The sequence below is a fragment of the Parasteatoda tepidariorum genome, chromosome X2 (assembly GCF_043381705.1).
Source record: "Parasteatoda tepidariorum isolate YZ-2023 chromosome X2, CAS_Ptep_4.0, whole genome shotgun sequence".
Taxonomy (NCBI): domain Eukaryota; kingdom Metazoa; phylum Arthropoda; class Arachnida; order Araneae; family Theridiidae; genus Parasteatoda; species Parasteatoda tepidariorum.
The window spans coordinates 48371431-48385652 of NC_092215.1; the positions used below are offsets into that span (position 1 = coordinate 48371431).

At 30.7% G+C, this 14222-nt stretch overlaps 1 protein-coding gene and 1 long non-coding RNA gene across 3 annotated transcripts in view; one reads left to right on the forward strand and one right to left on the reverse strand.

Annotated features, from left to right (window-relative positions):
* Positions 1–14222, forward strand: part of LOC139427221 (uncharacterized) — a 423254-nt gene that overhangs the window by 87932 nt on the left and 321100 nt on the right. The gene's annotated exons all lie outside the window — the stretch shown is intronic.
* Positions 6500–14222, reverse strand: part of LOC107449517 (protein PBDC1) — a 13386-nt gene continuing 5663 nt past the window's right edge. For both annotated transcript variants that reach the window (XM_016065065.3, XM_016065067.3), the window contains exons 4-6: positions 12877–13017; positions 12142–12253; positions 6500–6632 (exon numbers count right to left, since the gene is read on the reverse strand). In XM_016065065.3, coding sequence (XP_015920551.1) covers positions 6541–6632; positions 12142–12253; positions 12877–13017 — 345 coding nt within the window. In that variant the 3' untranslated portion in view covers positions 6500–6540. The remainder of the gene's footprint in view (positions 6633–12141; positions 12254–12876; positions 13018–14222) is intronic.

Consider the following 14222-nt stretch of genomic DNA (forward strand, 5'->3'; position numbering starts at 1 on the left):
GAGATGTTTATTTAGTATGTTATGCATAAATAGTTGAATAAGTAAATTATTTAATTCAAAACTGTTACTAAACAGTCAGTGATTAATAATTTTTTTTTTTATTCATAAATTTTATTTTTTTACCTAGTCATCTATATTAGGAGTAGTTCTTGAAGTTTCTAACAAAATTAGGTTTTTATTGAATTTATTATGTTTGTAAAAGTTTGTTCACATTTTTGTTCCGTTGATTAAGGGGCCGTTCAAAAAGTACGTACATCCCGAAGGGGGGAGGAGGGGGTTTGCTATTATGTACGGTTTTGTACCATGGGGAGGGGGGAGGTATACAAAGTATGTACTTTATAAACATACACCAAATTTAAGTTTGACTTTATCCTACACACTCCTTAAGTAAATATTTAATTTTATTTAAAACATAATTATTTTAATTTCTATGAAAAAGGGGGGTAGACTAATAAAATGTACGTACTCTAAGGGGGGGAGTAAGACCTTATGTACGAAGGGGGGGAGGGGTTTAAAATTTCTCCATTTTTGTGTACGTACTTTTTGAACGGCCCCTAAAACATTCAATTGTATATGTTTGCCAAATTATGTAAACATGAAGAATTATTTGTTGATGCAAATTTTAAAAATTAAATTTCAAGTGGGATTTTTATAGTATATTTTCTAATTTTTCAATAAGTTTTCAGGTGTCACTGCTATGACTCAGTGGGGATATAATTACTCAGTATGTCAATCTTCAATTATCAAAAGGTACCTCAAGATGGAATTAAGTTTACATGTTTTATATACTAGTGAATTGGTATTTAATATTTTTAGTGGTAGTTGTGGTTGACTAGTCGTGTTCTACAACGAAAATAAAGACATATCTTCACAGATCTTAACTTAGTATGTACAAATGAATAATAAAAAAATAAAAATTGATATATAAATAATTATTAGCAATTTAAAAGCATACTAATTCAGGTTCGTTAAATTTAATTAACATGTCATTTAGCAAAAATTAAAAACTTACAAAATCAGTGTAGTTACACAGCAAGTTAAATAATAACAAAAGAAAATCAGCAATTTATTAATTACTACATTTGAAACTATAAAATTGGGCTCAAACATCTGTATCATTATCGTTTTGTGTGTAGCACATGCCCAATGAATTATTTGAGCATTTCAGCAAAAGTTAATTAAAAATAAGAATTTGCAAAATGTTATAGGACTAACAGAGACTTGTTTTTCATTACAAACATGGGCACAACAAAAATAGCTATTTTTGAATTAAACTATTCTTCAAGGCCGCTGACTTCTGGAAGAAAGTATTGGATTATGATCTCTCTACCCCTCAATTTCTACACTAACAATTCTATTGATATTAACTAAATTTTAGGCGTGGTATGTCCAAGACATGGTGAAGATTTGCAACAATCAGTATTTTTTTAAATATTTCTACAATTTAATTTTTTGTGTAAAAAATTCTATTTTTTACAATTAATAAACCTAATTCTATCCATGTACCTGTAAAAAAAACGTTTTAAACAAGCATTTTACCACAGTTTGCTTGGTGTTGACCCACATGGGAACAAGTTTTCTGTGTATAACCAACAATAATCCTTGGTTTATTATATTGCTAATTTTTATTATATTGCTTATATTATTTTTATTGGTTGATATTACTTTTGAAAACAATTTTAATAACTTCTAATTCATTGGAAACATTTCTCACTGAAATAAAATGTATATCTTATGTTTTTGCAATCATTCTGTATACAGAGCCTAACTAAGGCGGGGGCATACCGGGGCAGCTGCCCCTGGCCCCCATATCGAATAAAAAAAGTTTATTTTGCGTTTCCTTCTTTATTGAACTTTTTTAAACAGAATATCAGTACAGTGTAAAATCTGTCAGTTTTATGTTAACTTCTTCATTAATATCGTCGCACACATTCTTCGTTTGAACACTTAATATATTTCATTAATCCCGCTAAATTTTCACAATTACGATGGACATATTTGACCAATCAAAAGCCTGTATTTTTACCTATCGCAAAATGCATTATGTTTACAAGAATACGGCTTTCTGATTGGCTTAATTGAGCTATCGTAATTGCGAAAATTTAGCAGAATTCCGCCCTAATGTCAGCAACGATATGAATTTTTCGCAGCTAGATGATAAAATTAATAATTGGAAACTGCCCCCCTCTTTATAACTATTTTACCTTCAAGTCAATTTTCTTGTTATGTATCTAGAATGAGGTGAAAAAGTTAAATACATCCATAAAGTTCGGTTCTTCATTACTGAAGTAGTGAAGCAAGGGGAGGCCCCAAAAGAAGTTTTTGCCCCAGGGCCCCAATTAGGCTAAGTCTGTCTGTATAGATATAGGGAAAAAATCATAGCTGAAATCCAAAAAATCAATATAGAAAACTTGTGCATATTATTTAGAATTTTCTCTGATAATATTTTAAACAACTTCTTCATAGTTTCTACTTCTGACCATTTTATCGACATACAATTTCATGGACAGGCCATTTCCTTGATTAGGTCTTTTCATCGATAGGTTCATGCGTAATTTTGGACTTTACTTTGGTAACTTTTTTTAGGATCTATTTGCTTTTTGTTGTAATTTAGTCTATCTTTTCGCAAAATATTTTTGCTATTTATGAAAATAGTATTATATAATTTTTAGAACCATTTAAAAAAAACTGATAAAGCTCAATCTTTTAGTTGTACAGAGGGCAAAAACAAAAAAATATATCACCCGGAATAACTTTCGTTCTAATGATCGGATTTTCACGTACAAAGTGTCAACCCTAATGGTTTCTAGAGATAACTTCAAATACGCTAATTAATTTGCGCTAACTATTAGTTAAGTTACGAAATCAGACACAGAAACGCACTTTCTCTGAATAAACATATCTATATATATATTACATTTTTGGATTATCGACCCAAAAATAGGGTTGTTGACAAAATTTCGAAAAGATTGGATCATAAATTAGGAGGGGGGGCTAATAAGTTACATGTATTTTGCGATAGTCCCAAGAAACAGACAAGCAAAATCGCCGCCGCAAGTGAATATTTTAAGAAAACCCATGCACTAATTCAAGAGAGAAATACTTAGTTTCACTCCATTGCTAAGCAACCAAGTTCAGACTATTAAAAAAAAAAAAGAAATAATGTTCTGTGATCGCTCAGTTGTTGTAGTTCATTTACGTCGCACTAGAGCTGCACAATGGGCTATTGTGCAGAGATGTGCTCTAGGCAATCGACAATTTTTCAACTGATTTCTGTCCAAAAAGCAAGGATTTTTTTTCTTCTTTTCTCCGTTGAAAAGAAAATTTGAATCAATTTATAAATGATCTATGATTTTCAAAGCTTTTCGAATTTGAATACATGAACTTTTTAACAGATATTATTTGTTTTTTTTTTATGTTGTTTTTAATTTCATTTAAAAAAAATTTAAATATGTTATGTTTAAGAATAACGTATTGAAATAATGTTGCCTATTGTATGATTCAGTGTTTAAAAAATCATTGTATTCTGCCAGATATTTAGGTTACATGGTTTTCTTCGGATAAAAATCATTTTCAAATGCAAATAGCATCCTGATGTTTGGCGCAAATTCACCATAAAATGTCACACATGTTCTTCGATTACGATAAGCTACATTTATTGGCGATCGAAATGGGCTGCAGAGCAGAACTCTTTTCCTATGGCAACACTTCACATGCTTTCCCCATTAGCGTGTGGAAAGTCATAGAGGAAGGAAGCACGTTAGTTTCTCTCTTGATTTTCACATAGATTAAAATCCTTTAACTTAAAAAACTATATGGAACTGAAAACTGCATTAAACATAGTTCTAAAGAAAAGTATCATAGAAATTTAAAAAAATATTTTCATTAAATAAAAAGGAAAAATATTACGAAAAGGGAAATTATCGTAGTACATTCCTATACAACTGAAAAGAGGAGGCGAGGGAAGGGAGAAGGGCTAAAGGCATGAAACCGGTCTCTCCCCAGATGGCGTATTCGAGTGTTGCGATCGCGAATACCAACTCTAACATATTAGAGATCACAACACTTGAATACGCCTTCTGGGAAAAAGAGCGGTTCCATGTCTAGAGCCTCCTCGCTTCCCTCTCCTCCTCTACTTAGATGTGCAGTGCACAAAACAAAAAAGATATCACTCTGAATAACTTACGTTCTAATGATCAGATTATCACGAACAAAATTTCCATATTAATGGTTTCTGGGGGTGACATCTTATATGTTAATTAATTAGTGCTAAGTATTAAGTTACGAAATCAAACTGAAAAACAAGCCTTCTCTGAATAAACATGTACTTTTTTTTAATTTTTTTGCGTATTTGAATTCTCGATTCTCAAATTAGGGGTAGACAAAACTTAGTTGTAAACTAAAAAAATTGGTTCATAAAGTAGGAGCTATTTACTTTTGTAGATAGTCCCAAATAAGGGGCAAGCAATGTCGCTTCCGCAAATGGAGTAAATTAAGATGACCATAAACTAATTCAAGAGAGCAATATTCAATTTTTCTATTCTGCTAAGCAACCAAGTTGAGACAATAGAAAAAAGAATGAACTGAAAACTGAAGATTTTTTATTCAGAATTTTGTGATATCTAGCTCGGAAAGGTCTATGTATTAATAGTTAATAGAAAGGTAAATACCGCTACTATGATTTCTTATATATATATCTGATTCGATACTCTCCTTTTAAACAGAATCCTTAAAATACTGAAATGGTGGCACAAAAACTTATAAGATAAAATATTCTATTTCATTAACTCAAAATATCTGGTCTCAAAATTTTTAAGTTAAAAATAACTTCATAGTTCAAATATTGATGCTACTGTTCTCTTACTTTTCTAAAGACCACAAGAATCCTGTTAAAATGCATATGTTTACTTTTAACAGCATAAAATCCTTATCAAAATAATGATCAAGACCCAAAGATAAAACGTATAATTCATGATAAAACTTTCACTAGCTTCAAAAAATATGAAGAGGGAAATAAACGTCGACATGTTTGCAGCGTTCGAATATAAGCGCCCATTCTCAAGACTCGTCAGGCGTGAATGGCTTGCGACGTTAACTATTGGACGCTTAAAACATGTCTACTTTTATTATCATCTATTGTTTTTTAAATCGATGAAATTTTTATTTTTTCGATTCAGTTACTTGGGATTATTCATTTAGTAACACAGTATATTAAATTACTTCACGTGATATTAAATTAAGTCTTACGTAAGATAAAGGCATAGGTTCTCAAGATTGAAAAAAATAATTATTTGTCAATACTTCTAAAGAAATCATTGCAGTACAATTTTTTTTTCTGCTAGTCTTAATAACATTTTTAAGGACATAAAAAAATTCCGTTTAAAATTTAAATTTCGAAAGCCAAATGTGAAAATGGAATATCTTCTAGCACCAGGAATCAAAATTAAACAGTTACAAGGACAGCTATTTCAAGCAAGTTAGCGTTTCCATCCCTCGAAGTTGTTTGAAAAAGTATTTTTCATTTATAAATTCCAAAGTTTATTCTACATATATTTTAGGGCGTACTTTGATCGAGTTTGCTTAAAATAATTTATTCCAGCTATATAATTTAATTAGTTTATAGTATTATAGGCAACGAGGCTTACATCGCATATCCTTAACCTACTTGATAGGACCTTTAACTTTTAAACAGTTATACCTAAATAAAATATTATAAAAGGAATACATTCATTTGAATTAAATTTTCTCTAAAAACAACTGCAGAATAATTCAGTCCATATTTGGAAGATTATCTTTGTGGGGAGAGACCATTAGATAATGTCAACCTTTGTCTAGCAAAAGGTGTCAAGTTAGCATGTCTTATTTGATGTTTAATAATCGCAGTGGTAGTTAAGTTATAATATTTTATGATTATTATAACAAATATTTTTTTTTCTTTCTCACTTTTTCTGATACCTTAAATGGCTGCTATTTAAAATTTGTACTTTCATATAGGATTTTTTATTTTTATTATAAAAACTTAACAGTTAATATATTTAATGTTCATTGCTATTGTAATAAAAATTCAACAGGTTTTCAAAAAAAAAAAGTTGAGGCTCGAAAAATAAAAATCTTGAGGGGCAGTTTTTTGTCACGTCTGTAAAAAAGGCCCATTTGGTTTTTTATTTAAATTTGTCATGCAAGAGATAAAATGTTTACTTTAGATACATGATTTTTCAGGAGATAGATAAAATTCAGTCACATGATGTTGATGCTTTAATACAATGCAGAATAAAGCTTGTAAAAAATATACTAAATTTATCAAGTCAGTAATAATAAAGGGAAGGTGCAAGTGTCACTAACAGAGTATTTTACATCAAATAATTCTAATCTACATCTTAACTTGTTGCCATATTTTATTAAATGTGAATTTGTTATGCCTAATAAATTTTCATACCAGAAAAAAAAAATTCACATACTTTTTAGTTACTCATTAATTAGAATTAAAAAGGAGACAAAATTCTACTTTAAAAATAATTTTATTTACAATTCATAAAAGTTTCAGCTTGTTTTTCCATACTTTTTTCTGGCAATTTCATTCAATCCTTTTCTATTCCTTGCAATCTCTATGGCTAAAAACTGAACACGAAGCACTGCAAAAGTTAAATATATGTTTACTTAGAACCAGCATGTTTAAAATTGACAATAGTTGGCAGAAAAGCTCCCTGCATATGCACATTGTGTTTGTTTTAGCTGATGACTAACTTTTTTTATTGCTCAGAATATTCTGAAGCTTCCCTTACAAATGTTTTGTTTGCAAAAAGCGTTTTTCAAACAATGCCCACAATTTTCCAATTAACATGCACAAGGAGAACATTTTCTTGCCAATTATTTACAGGAATGTAAATCCCAATGAGAATTAACAATAAGATGAAAACTAATTTGTTTTCAGGAGGAGAAAATGTTTTAGAAATAGTATTTAATTTTAGAAATAGTCTTGCATTCATGTTATAACTGTTAAAAACTCATGGATCACAGAATTCTTACTCATCCTGAAAACAAATTAACAATAAAAATTTTATCAGTTAGTTAGCAATATTATCAGTTTTATTTAAATGCCTAAAATATGTAATGTTCGGCTGATCAATGAATCCAAAAGCAAGGATCAACTGATGTTATTCATCAAATACTCAGCAATTTGTTCACTTTAGAGATCTTGTTTACATCTCAGTAAGCAATTAGCATACACACTTATCTTGTTTAGGGTCATTAATAGTTAATATTAAACATTTAGTTGTTGCATTAATGTTATGTAAATTAGATTAAAAGATAAATAAGGATGGGTGACCAGTACTCGTGCTAGCTGGCTAGTCTCAGGTCATAGTGAGTAATATGCCCTAATAATTAAAAATGCTGTTGGAGAAACCCATCAGATGTGAGAAACCACAATATGCAAAGAACTCGATTCCTTGTATATCTGTAGCTGTTGGCAGCATTGTTGTCAACAAACGTTTGAGTTAATGTCAAGTAACAATCTATCTCATTTAGGTGAATGCTTGAAATGTATAAAAAGTTTTCCTACTATTCACCTCTACTATCTCCGTTATTTCTTATTTTTCTACTATTGAGCAGTTATATGTGTGAGCCAACCTCAAGGTACAATTACATTGGCAAACAAGAGGCTTGACATTGGCGAGTCGTGTTCTGGTGAAAGCAGTGGTACTTAGATTGATGAGCCAGTCATTAGAGGAGACCTTGGATGTCTGGAGTTTTTGCATTGTTTGGTCAAGTTACTAAGCCTGAAGCTCTGAGTCCTGCTAATTGAAGGGTATGTCACCAAAGGTGACCGAATTTTAATTTAGTGATGTGTACTGGGAAATTTCGCTAATGTAGCTTGGAGTTTAAACATCGAAAGGGTAGTGCTACATAGTACTTGCACCTCACATGTTAATTTACTTTATTCTTTTTTAATTGACCCCACCTTATGTTAAAATTTTTGTGATAGGTTAATTTTTTTGTTTTGAAACATAAAATTTGAACAATAGAATTTTAATTTAGGTTGATTCAGTGGAAGTAATTGAGAAGTTAGGAATAAGTTTTGGGAGCATTGCATTAAGAGATTAGTTTTTTTTAAGGGTGCATTTTGTTACTATTGTATGTTGATAGGTATTAGAAACTTAGAAATCAAAGTGTTTGGCCTAAGTATATTAGCAGCTATAATTTTTATATAAGTGTAGGATCTCTCGTATATGGCGTTGAGTCTGCTGTGTTGCCGGGCAAGTAGGGTACAAGCTACCATTCAAGAGCTTGTAACTAATTTTTTGGAGAGTAAAGCAAGGAAAATGTTAGAGAATTTACGGGAGCAGTAGAGCAAGGGTCTCATTTTTTTAGTTATGTTGAAAAATTAAAATAAACTATTTCAAACTTAACAGGGAATGCGAAAATGTGGTTCCAATATTGGCAATATCAAGTTTCAGAATTAACGTGGGAAGTATTTAAATATTATATTGTGAAATAGTATGGGAAAGAAAATGATCAATTCTTAACAATTCAGGATTTTATGGCAATAAGATTTACACCTGGGAATGATTTTGAACATTTAGTTTGAGTGTTCTGGGATGCTTACCTGCAGTGGCCACCATTGACTGAAAGGTTGAAAATTGGGGACAGGATAGATGAGGTTATGCGGGGCTATGTAGCATATATGTTTTCAAATGCCCAAATACTGTTCACTGGCAAAAATGATTCAACAGTATAAGCGCTTTGGAAATTGCAAAAGAATTTGAAATAATGATCGTACAGATAAGGTAGTAGTTAAAATAGCACCCTGAGAGACTGTACCTGAGCGGGCTAGTTTTTCAGGGGACGGGAGAGTTGGCGTGACATGCTTCAAGTGTGAAAACTGAACTATTTTGCATGAAATTGCAGGATGAGTATCCGGTCGAGAAACTGACATTCAACATTGCGGGCAGGGTACTGATGTTAGGGACTAAATGTCTGCTTTAGGAGGTTGTTTCATTTTTAGGAGGTTGTTCGTGTTCCTTCAGAGCAAGGATCAACACGGGAGCAGATATTAGTCTAATAAGAATGCATGTTGCACAGATGTTGAAGGGTGATCGGTGGTTATGGGATCATCACAGTGTATCCAGTATTCGGACAGTCTCAAAAGCAGAAATAGCTTTACAGGGGCGGTTGGATAGTCTTCTTTCTCAATTGCCAGGTTCTGCCACAGATACGGCATGATCGGAAATGTACTATGCAGACAGAGGAGTTCCTTTATTCATCCGATCCTTCATTACACAAGTGCAAATTACGGTTTTGAAAACAGAAGAAATCGTACTATTTGATAGAGTGTCAAACTTCTTTACAATTCCCAGTTTTGAGGAAAAATTTCATTTTTCTCCTGACTTTTTTTTTAAGTCTATAGTTTTTCCTTCACAAGTATCGATATTCTTGGTGCTTACAAAAGCCTGTAAATATTTGGGTAGTCGGACAGAGCGATGGATTAGAGCTCAAGGAAAGAGGCTCAATGATGGATGATGAGATCGCTGCTAGAGGTAGCGAAGAGAGCATTGCAGCAGGATCATCTAGAAAGACAAGAGTAAAAATTGATTTCCCAAAATTGGCAAAATTTCAGCATCAGAGTTCATCATCATTCTCTCATATTGCTCCAAGGGAGTGTTCCTAACTTATTTAGCAATATTGGTGGATCTGTGGTTGGGAGTCTAGTCTGGTGTTTGGTTGTAGACCACATGAATAATTTTTTAATTCTGTGAAACTGGTTAAGCCATCCAAATGAACAGAAGCATTGGCAAGCAAAAAATAAAAGATATAATTTTTTATTAGGGATTTATTGGTTCACATTCAAGGAATTTTGCGGCTTACTCATTCTTGAATTTGGAGCTTCCCTGGTCTCTTTTGTTAGGTTATACCTAAATTTTGTATTTTGTGTGTGTTAGCTTGCGTCCTTCCTACGGGAGTGTTGTGAGGTAAAAATGTTTAGTAGGTCAGGGTAGTATGTAACTTTCCGTAGATCAGCAAATCTAAAAGCAATGATCGACTGACATTACTCATCAAATACTTAGCAGGGTTTTGTTTACTTTAGAGGTTTTGTTCATTCCTCTTTTGGTAGTTGCCCGATGGCCTTCAGGGGACAGAAAGATCGCAATGTATGTTATCAACACAGAATCTTTCTGCAATATTAGTTGTAAGTGGACAATTTGCATATATTTATCTTTCTGAGTGATTTTAAAAATTTAAACATTTGTCCTGCTCCTTAACACAACATTTAGATAAAAAAATTCTTCTATATAACAAGCACAATGTTTACAGCATTTAATTTAGAAGACAGAAGTTGCGTCGTAATGCAACTGCTGGCGCTTTGGTGAGTTTGAATGATGCCATTAATGGGATTGTTTACTGGAAAAAGGTTTCAAGCTGAAGTAGGCTCAGATTCATGATAAAATTTTCATTAACTTTTTTACAACTTTAAAAAAAAATATTTAGTTATAAAATATAAAAAATTTCAGGGATCTATTTTTTTTTGTTCGGAGTTCTTGCTTCGTAAGGCTAGTACTAATCGTCAATGCCTTATTTAGCTTAATATTTTGAGTTTCTTTCATTTTAACCATCTTGGAGTTTCAATTGGTTTAGTTTTTTCACTTTTCTTTTTCTTCTACAGGTTGGTGATGGAAAAGCCTTTAATTTACTAATTTCCTTTCTTAGACATCAAAGGCTGAGTAACAAGATTGCAATATTTTGCCTTTATCCAGCGTATATTTCGATCGCTAAATAATCCTATGTACCGTGAGCTCATCTATAACACATAGCCTCAAATAGCTAATACACCACATCTCCTCCTTATGGGAATTTAAAGGTCTAGTCTCTAAGGAGGCCGCCTGATCCTTTGTTATCTTCTTGGTTGAAATGCAATTTGTTAAAAGGTTGTAGATGGAGTACTTCTCGGCAAAGCAGTTGGACTTTGTTTCTTGGTTGGAGATGATTGACCAGTTTCCAATGTTGATTTGACTGGTTCAGAGTGTTTTTGGATATCTCCACCAGGATCAGTGGATGCAGGAGAAGTATAAGAAGTGCCGATGTGAAGAGTTTTACTGTTAAACCTATTTTGAAGAAATAAGAAATAACATTCACATTCTCTGCTTGCATAACCATAAACACCAGCAAGTAAAATAGAGGCCTATTTTCAGGGTGGGTGAAAAATTAAAGATCATTCTGATTAGTAGACAGTCATGGAAAAAAAAAAACATAACCTTTTCCTCCTTTGGAAAATGGTTGAATCTATTCCTTATCCACAAGAACAGGTTTTTTAGTGACGTTGTATTTTTTAAATATTTTTTTTTTCTCCATTTTTGCTTCCCATTTTGGGAAGTTTTTTTTTTTTTTTTTTTTCTTTCTATTTGCTGGGCAGCATTTCAAGGAAATCTTACCTAAAATGCCAAAATAGAAACTTTTTTAAATTAAAATATAGGGCAAAGCACTGCTTTTTTAAATATAGAAAACTTTATGGCACTTTTTCAAAAATATAGGAAAAATAAGAAATATAGGACAACTGCGAAGACAGCAAATTCAAAAAAATCATGCATATACATTTTTTCCCTTTATTGATTGAGATGTAGAATTCTGAAAACATTTATAGGATTTACCAGTGATCTGATAAATATTTCAGTGAATGTGTGATCCAAAATATTTTGATCAGGAGAGAAGTCATAGGATTGTCTATTTCTAAAATTTTTATTACTTTGTATAATTCTTAAAATATTTCAGTTGCTTTACTAATTTTATCTCAATCTACAATAATTGGCTTAAAAGAATTTTCAATTAAAAAAAGAAGAAAAAATTTTTGCTTTGAAAATCCTATCCCTCATTACAATTGTATAGCTGTTTGACATGGTTCAATCTCTTATTAGCTGTGAGAGGTACTACATGTTAACTTCCATTTACATTTTGCTTTTTGTTCTAATATTCGCTTTCCTTACAGTATAAAACTATTTATGGATCAATAATTTAAAGATAAAAATTTGTTTAAATAATTATTACCTAAATTTTGGCAATGTGCGTTTTACATTTGCCCCTTAAAAATATGGGTAAAAAAAATATAACTTTTAATAAAAATTTTAAAAAATTTGTAAAATATTAACATACCTAGCTTTGTATTTTCTTCCGTATATTCACCAGTAGAATCTAAACGAACTAATGTACCAAATTTGGCATCTTCAACTTTATCACTGAATCTTTCTATAAACTCTCGCCATTTCTGTAAAGCAAATTAAAGTGTTACCTTAGTTTTTCAAAATCGAAGTAACTATAATTTACATCATTTACTAAGGAAATTTATTAAAGAATTATAATTAAAACACATGAAGAAAATCTAATTTCAATTTCAAAAGAAAATGACCTGAAACATGTATATTAAAAGTATTTTCTGAGTTATTATAAAACATTTTCATTCTTTACACGAGGAGTAGACTATACAAGTATGAAAATCATCATATACTTATTACAGGGGGGAAATTTATAACACAAAAAAAAAAAATAATAAGATGAAGAAATATAACCTGTATGATAAATAGAAATGTAGAAAACCAAACATTTTAATTAAATGGTTCTTGACGGGAAAAAAAAACTACCGCGCGTATTGTACTTGCCTATGTTTAAATATCAACTTCTCTGTCGGAATTAAGCGATTTATTTGTCATCAAATACAATCCATTCTATAATTTTACAAAGACTAAAAAATTAACTTAAAGTATTTCACACTAACATTTCTATGAACATTTTTCAGCAAATCCAATGTTATTTTGCTCATAACCTCAATGTTTGAATTTTTAAAAAAAAAAAATAAACAAAAAGAATAAATAAATTCAATAAAAAACTTACCTGTTTATTTTCTTTACTATCTAAACTTTCAGCACTAATCACGTCTAACTTAAAGTCGGGGAACTCTTTTAAAAAGGCCTCATATAACTCATCATCACAATTTGTTAATTTTAACTTTTCTGTAGGCACAGATGTAATGAGCTAAAAGCATTTTACATAGAAGATAAATAATACAATGATCTCATATATTATATTAACTACAAACATCATACATTAAAAATAAAAACTGAAGCAGAAATAAGAATATTAAAGAGGTGAAATAATTAGACAGAGAGGATAATAAAAAACATGAAAAAGTGAAGTAATGAGTGAAGAGTCACTTGCACAGCAGGTTGACTAATGAAGGGTCGCAGACATATTTAGTCATGTTAGTGTCAAATTTTGATAACTTTTATACAAACATTAGTACTCCAAGCACTAATTTTTTTTATCAATAAAATTACTAACATATCTGCAGAAAATTAAATACTTTATTAATATTCATTCAAAAATGAAAAAACATATATTTCCCCCTTTTTATCTATTATCTTACCTTTTATATAGATATTTATATTAGGGGAACCAGAAAGTAATGTCGTTTTGGCACATTAAATATTTGTTAGTCTAAACCAATTCATTTTTTCCCGATCTATTTTGATTTGGCACTGAAAGGTTGTTGCTAACAAGGGTGAATACATTAATGATTAAAAATAAAATCTTGATAACAAATATCAAATGCACCAAAACGACATTAATTTCTGTTCCCCCTAATATATATATATATATATATATATATCAGGGTTGGATTTTTGCCGTCAAAAACTGGTTTTTGACATGACAGTGGTAAAAACCGTGTTTTTACCGGTAAAAACCATCAAAAACCTACTGTTTTCCTTAATTTATGGCATATAGCAGACAACATATTATTTTCACATAATTGCCTTTATAAATGAATGTTGTAAATGATTGCTATTGATTTTGCAACTATATAAATGTATTCTTATAGAAGGATATACATTCATATAGAAATATTGTAATATACTTATTGAAAATAGAGATACTTACTTTTATCATTATAGCTGGAATTGCAAAGGATTCAAAATTTTGCACTTCTTAATTGTTAGAAATATATAAACAAACAAAAAAGCTTGGAACTATTAATAAATTCAAGAACTAAAAAGAAGAATTTCAAATTTGGCATTTCTTAAATATTAGAAATAAGCTAAACAAAACTTGTAACTACTAACAAACTCTAAGTCAAGAATGACTTGACATTCTTCAATAATGTTATATGCCAAACAAAATGATGCTTGGAAATGTTGAAAATTTTGTTTAGTATCCTAATATTTTACTTCAAATAGTATGTT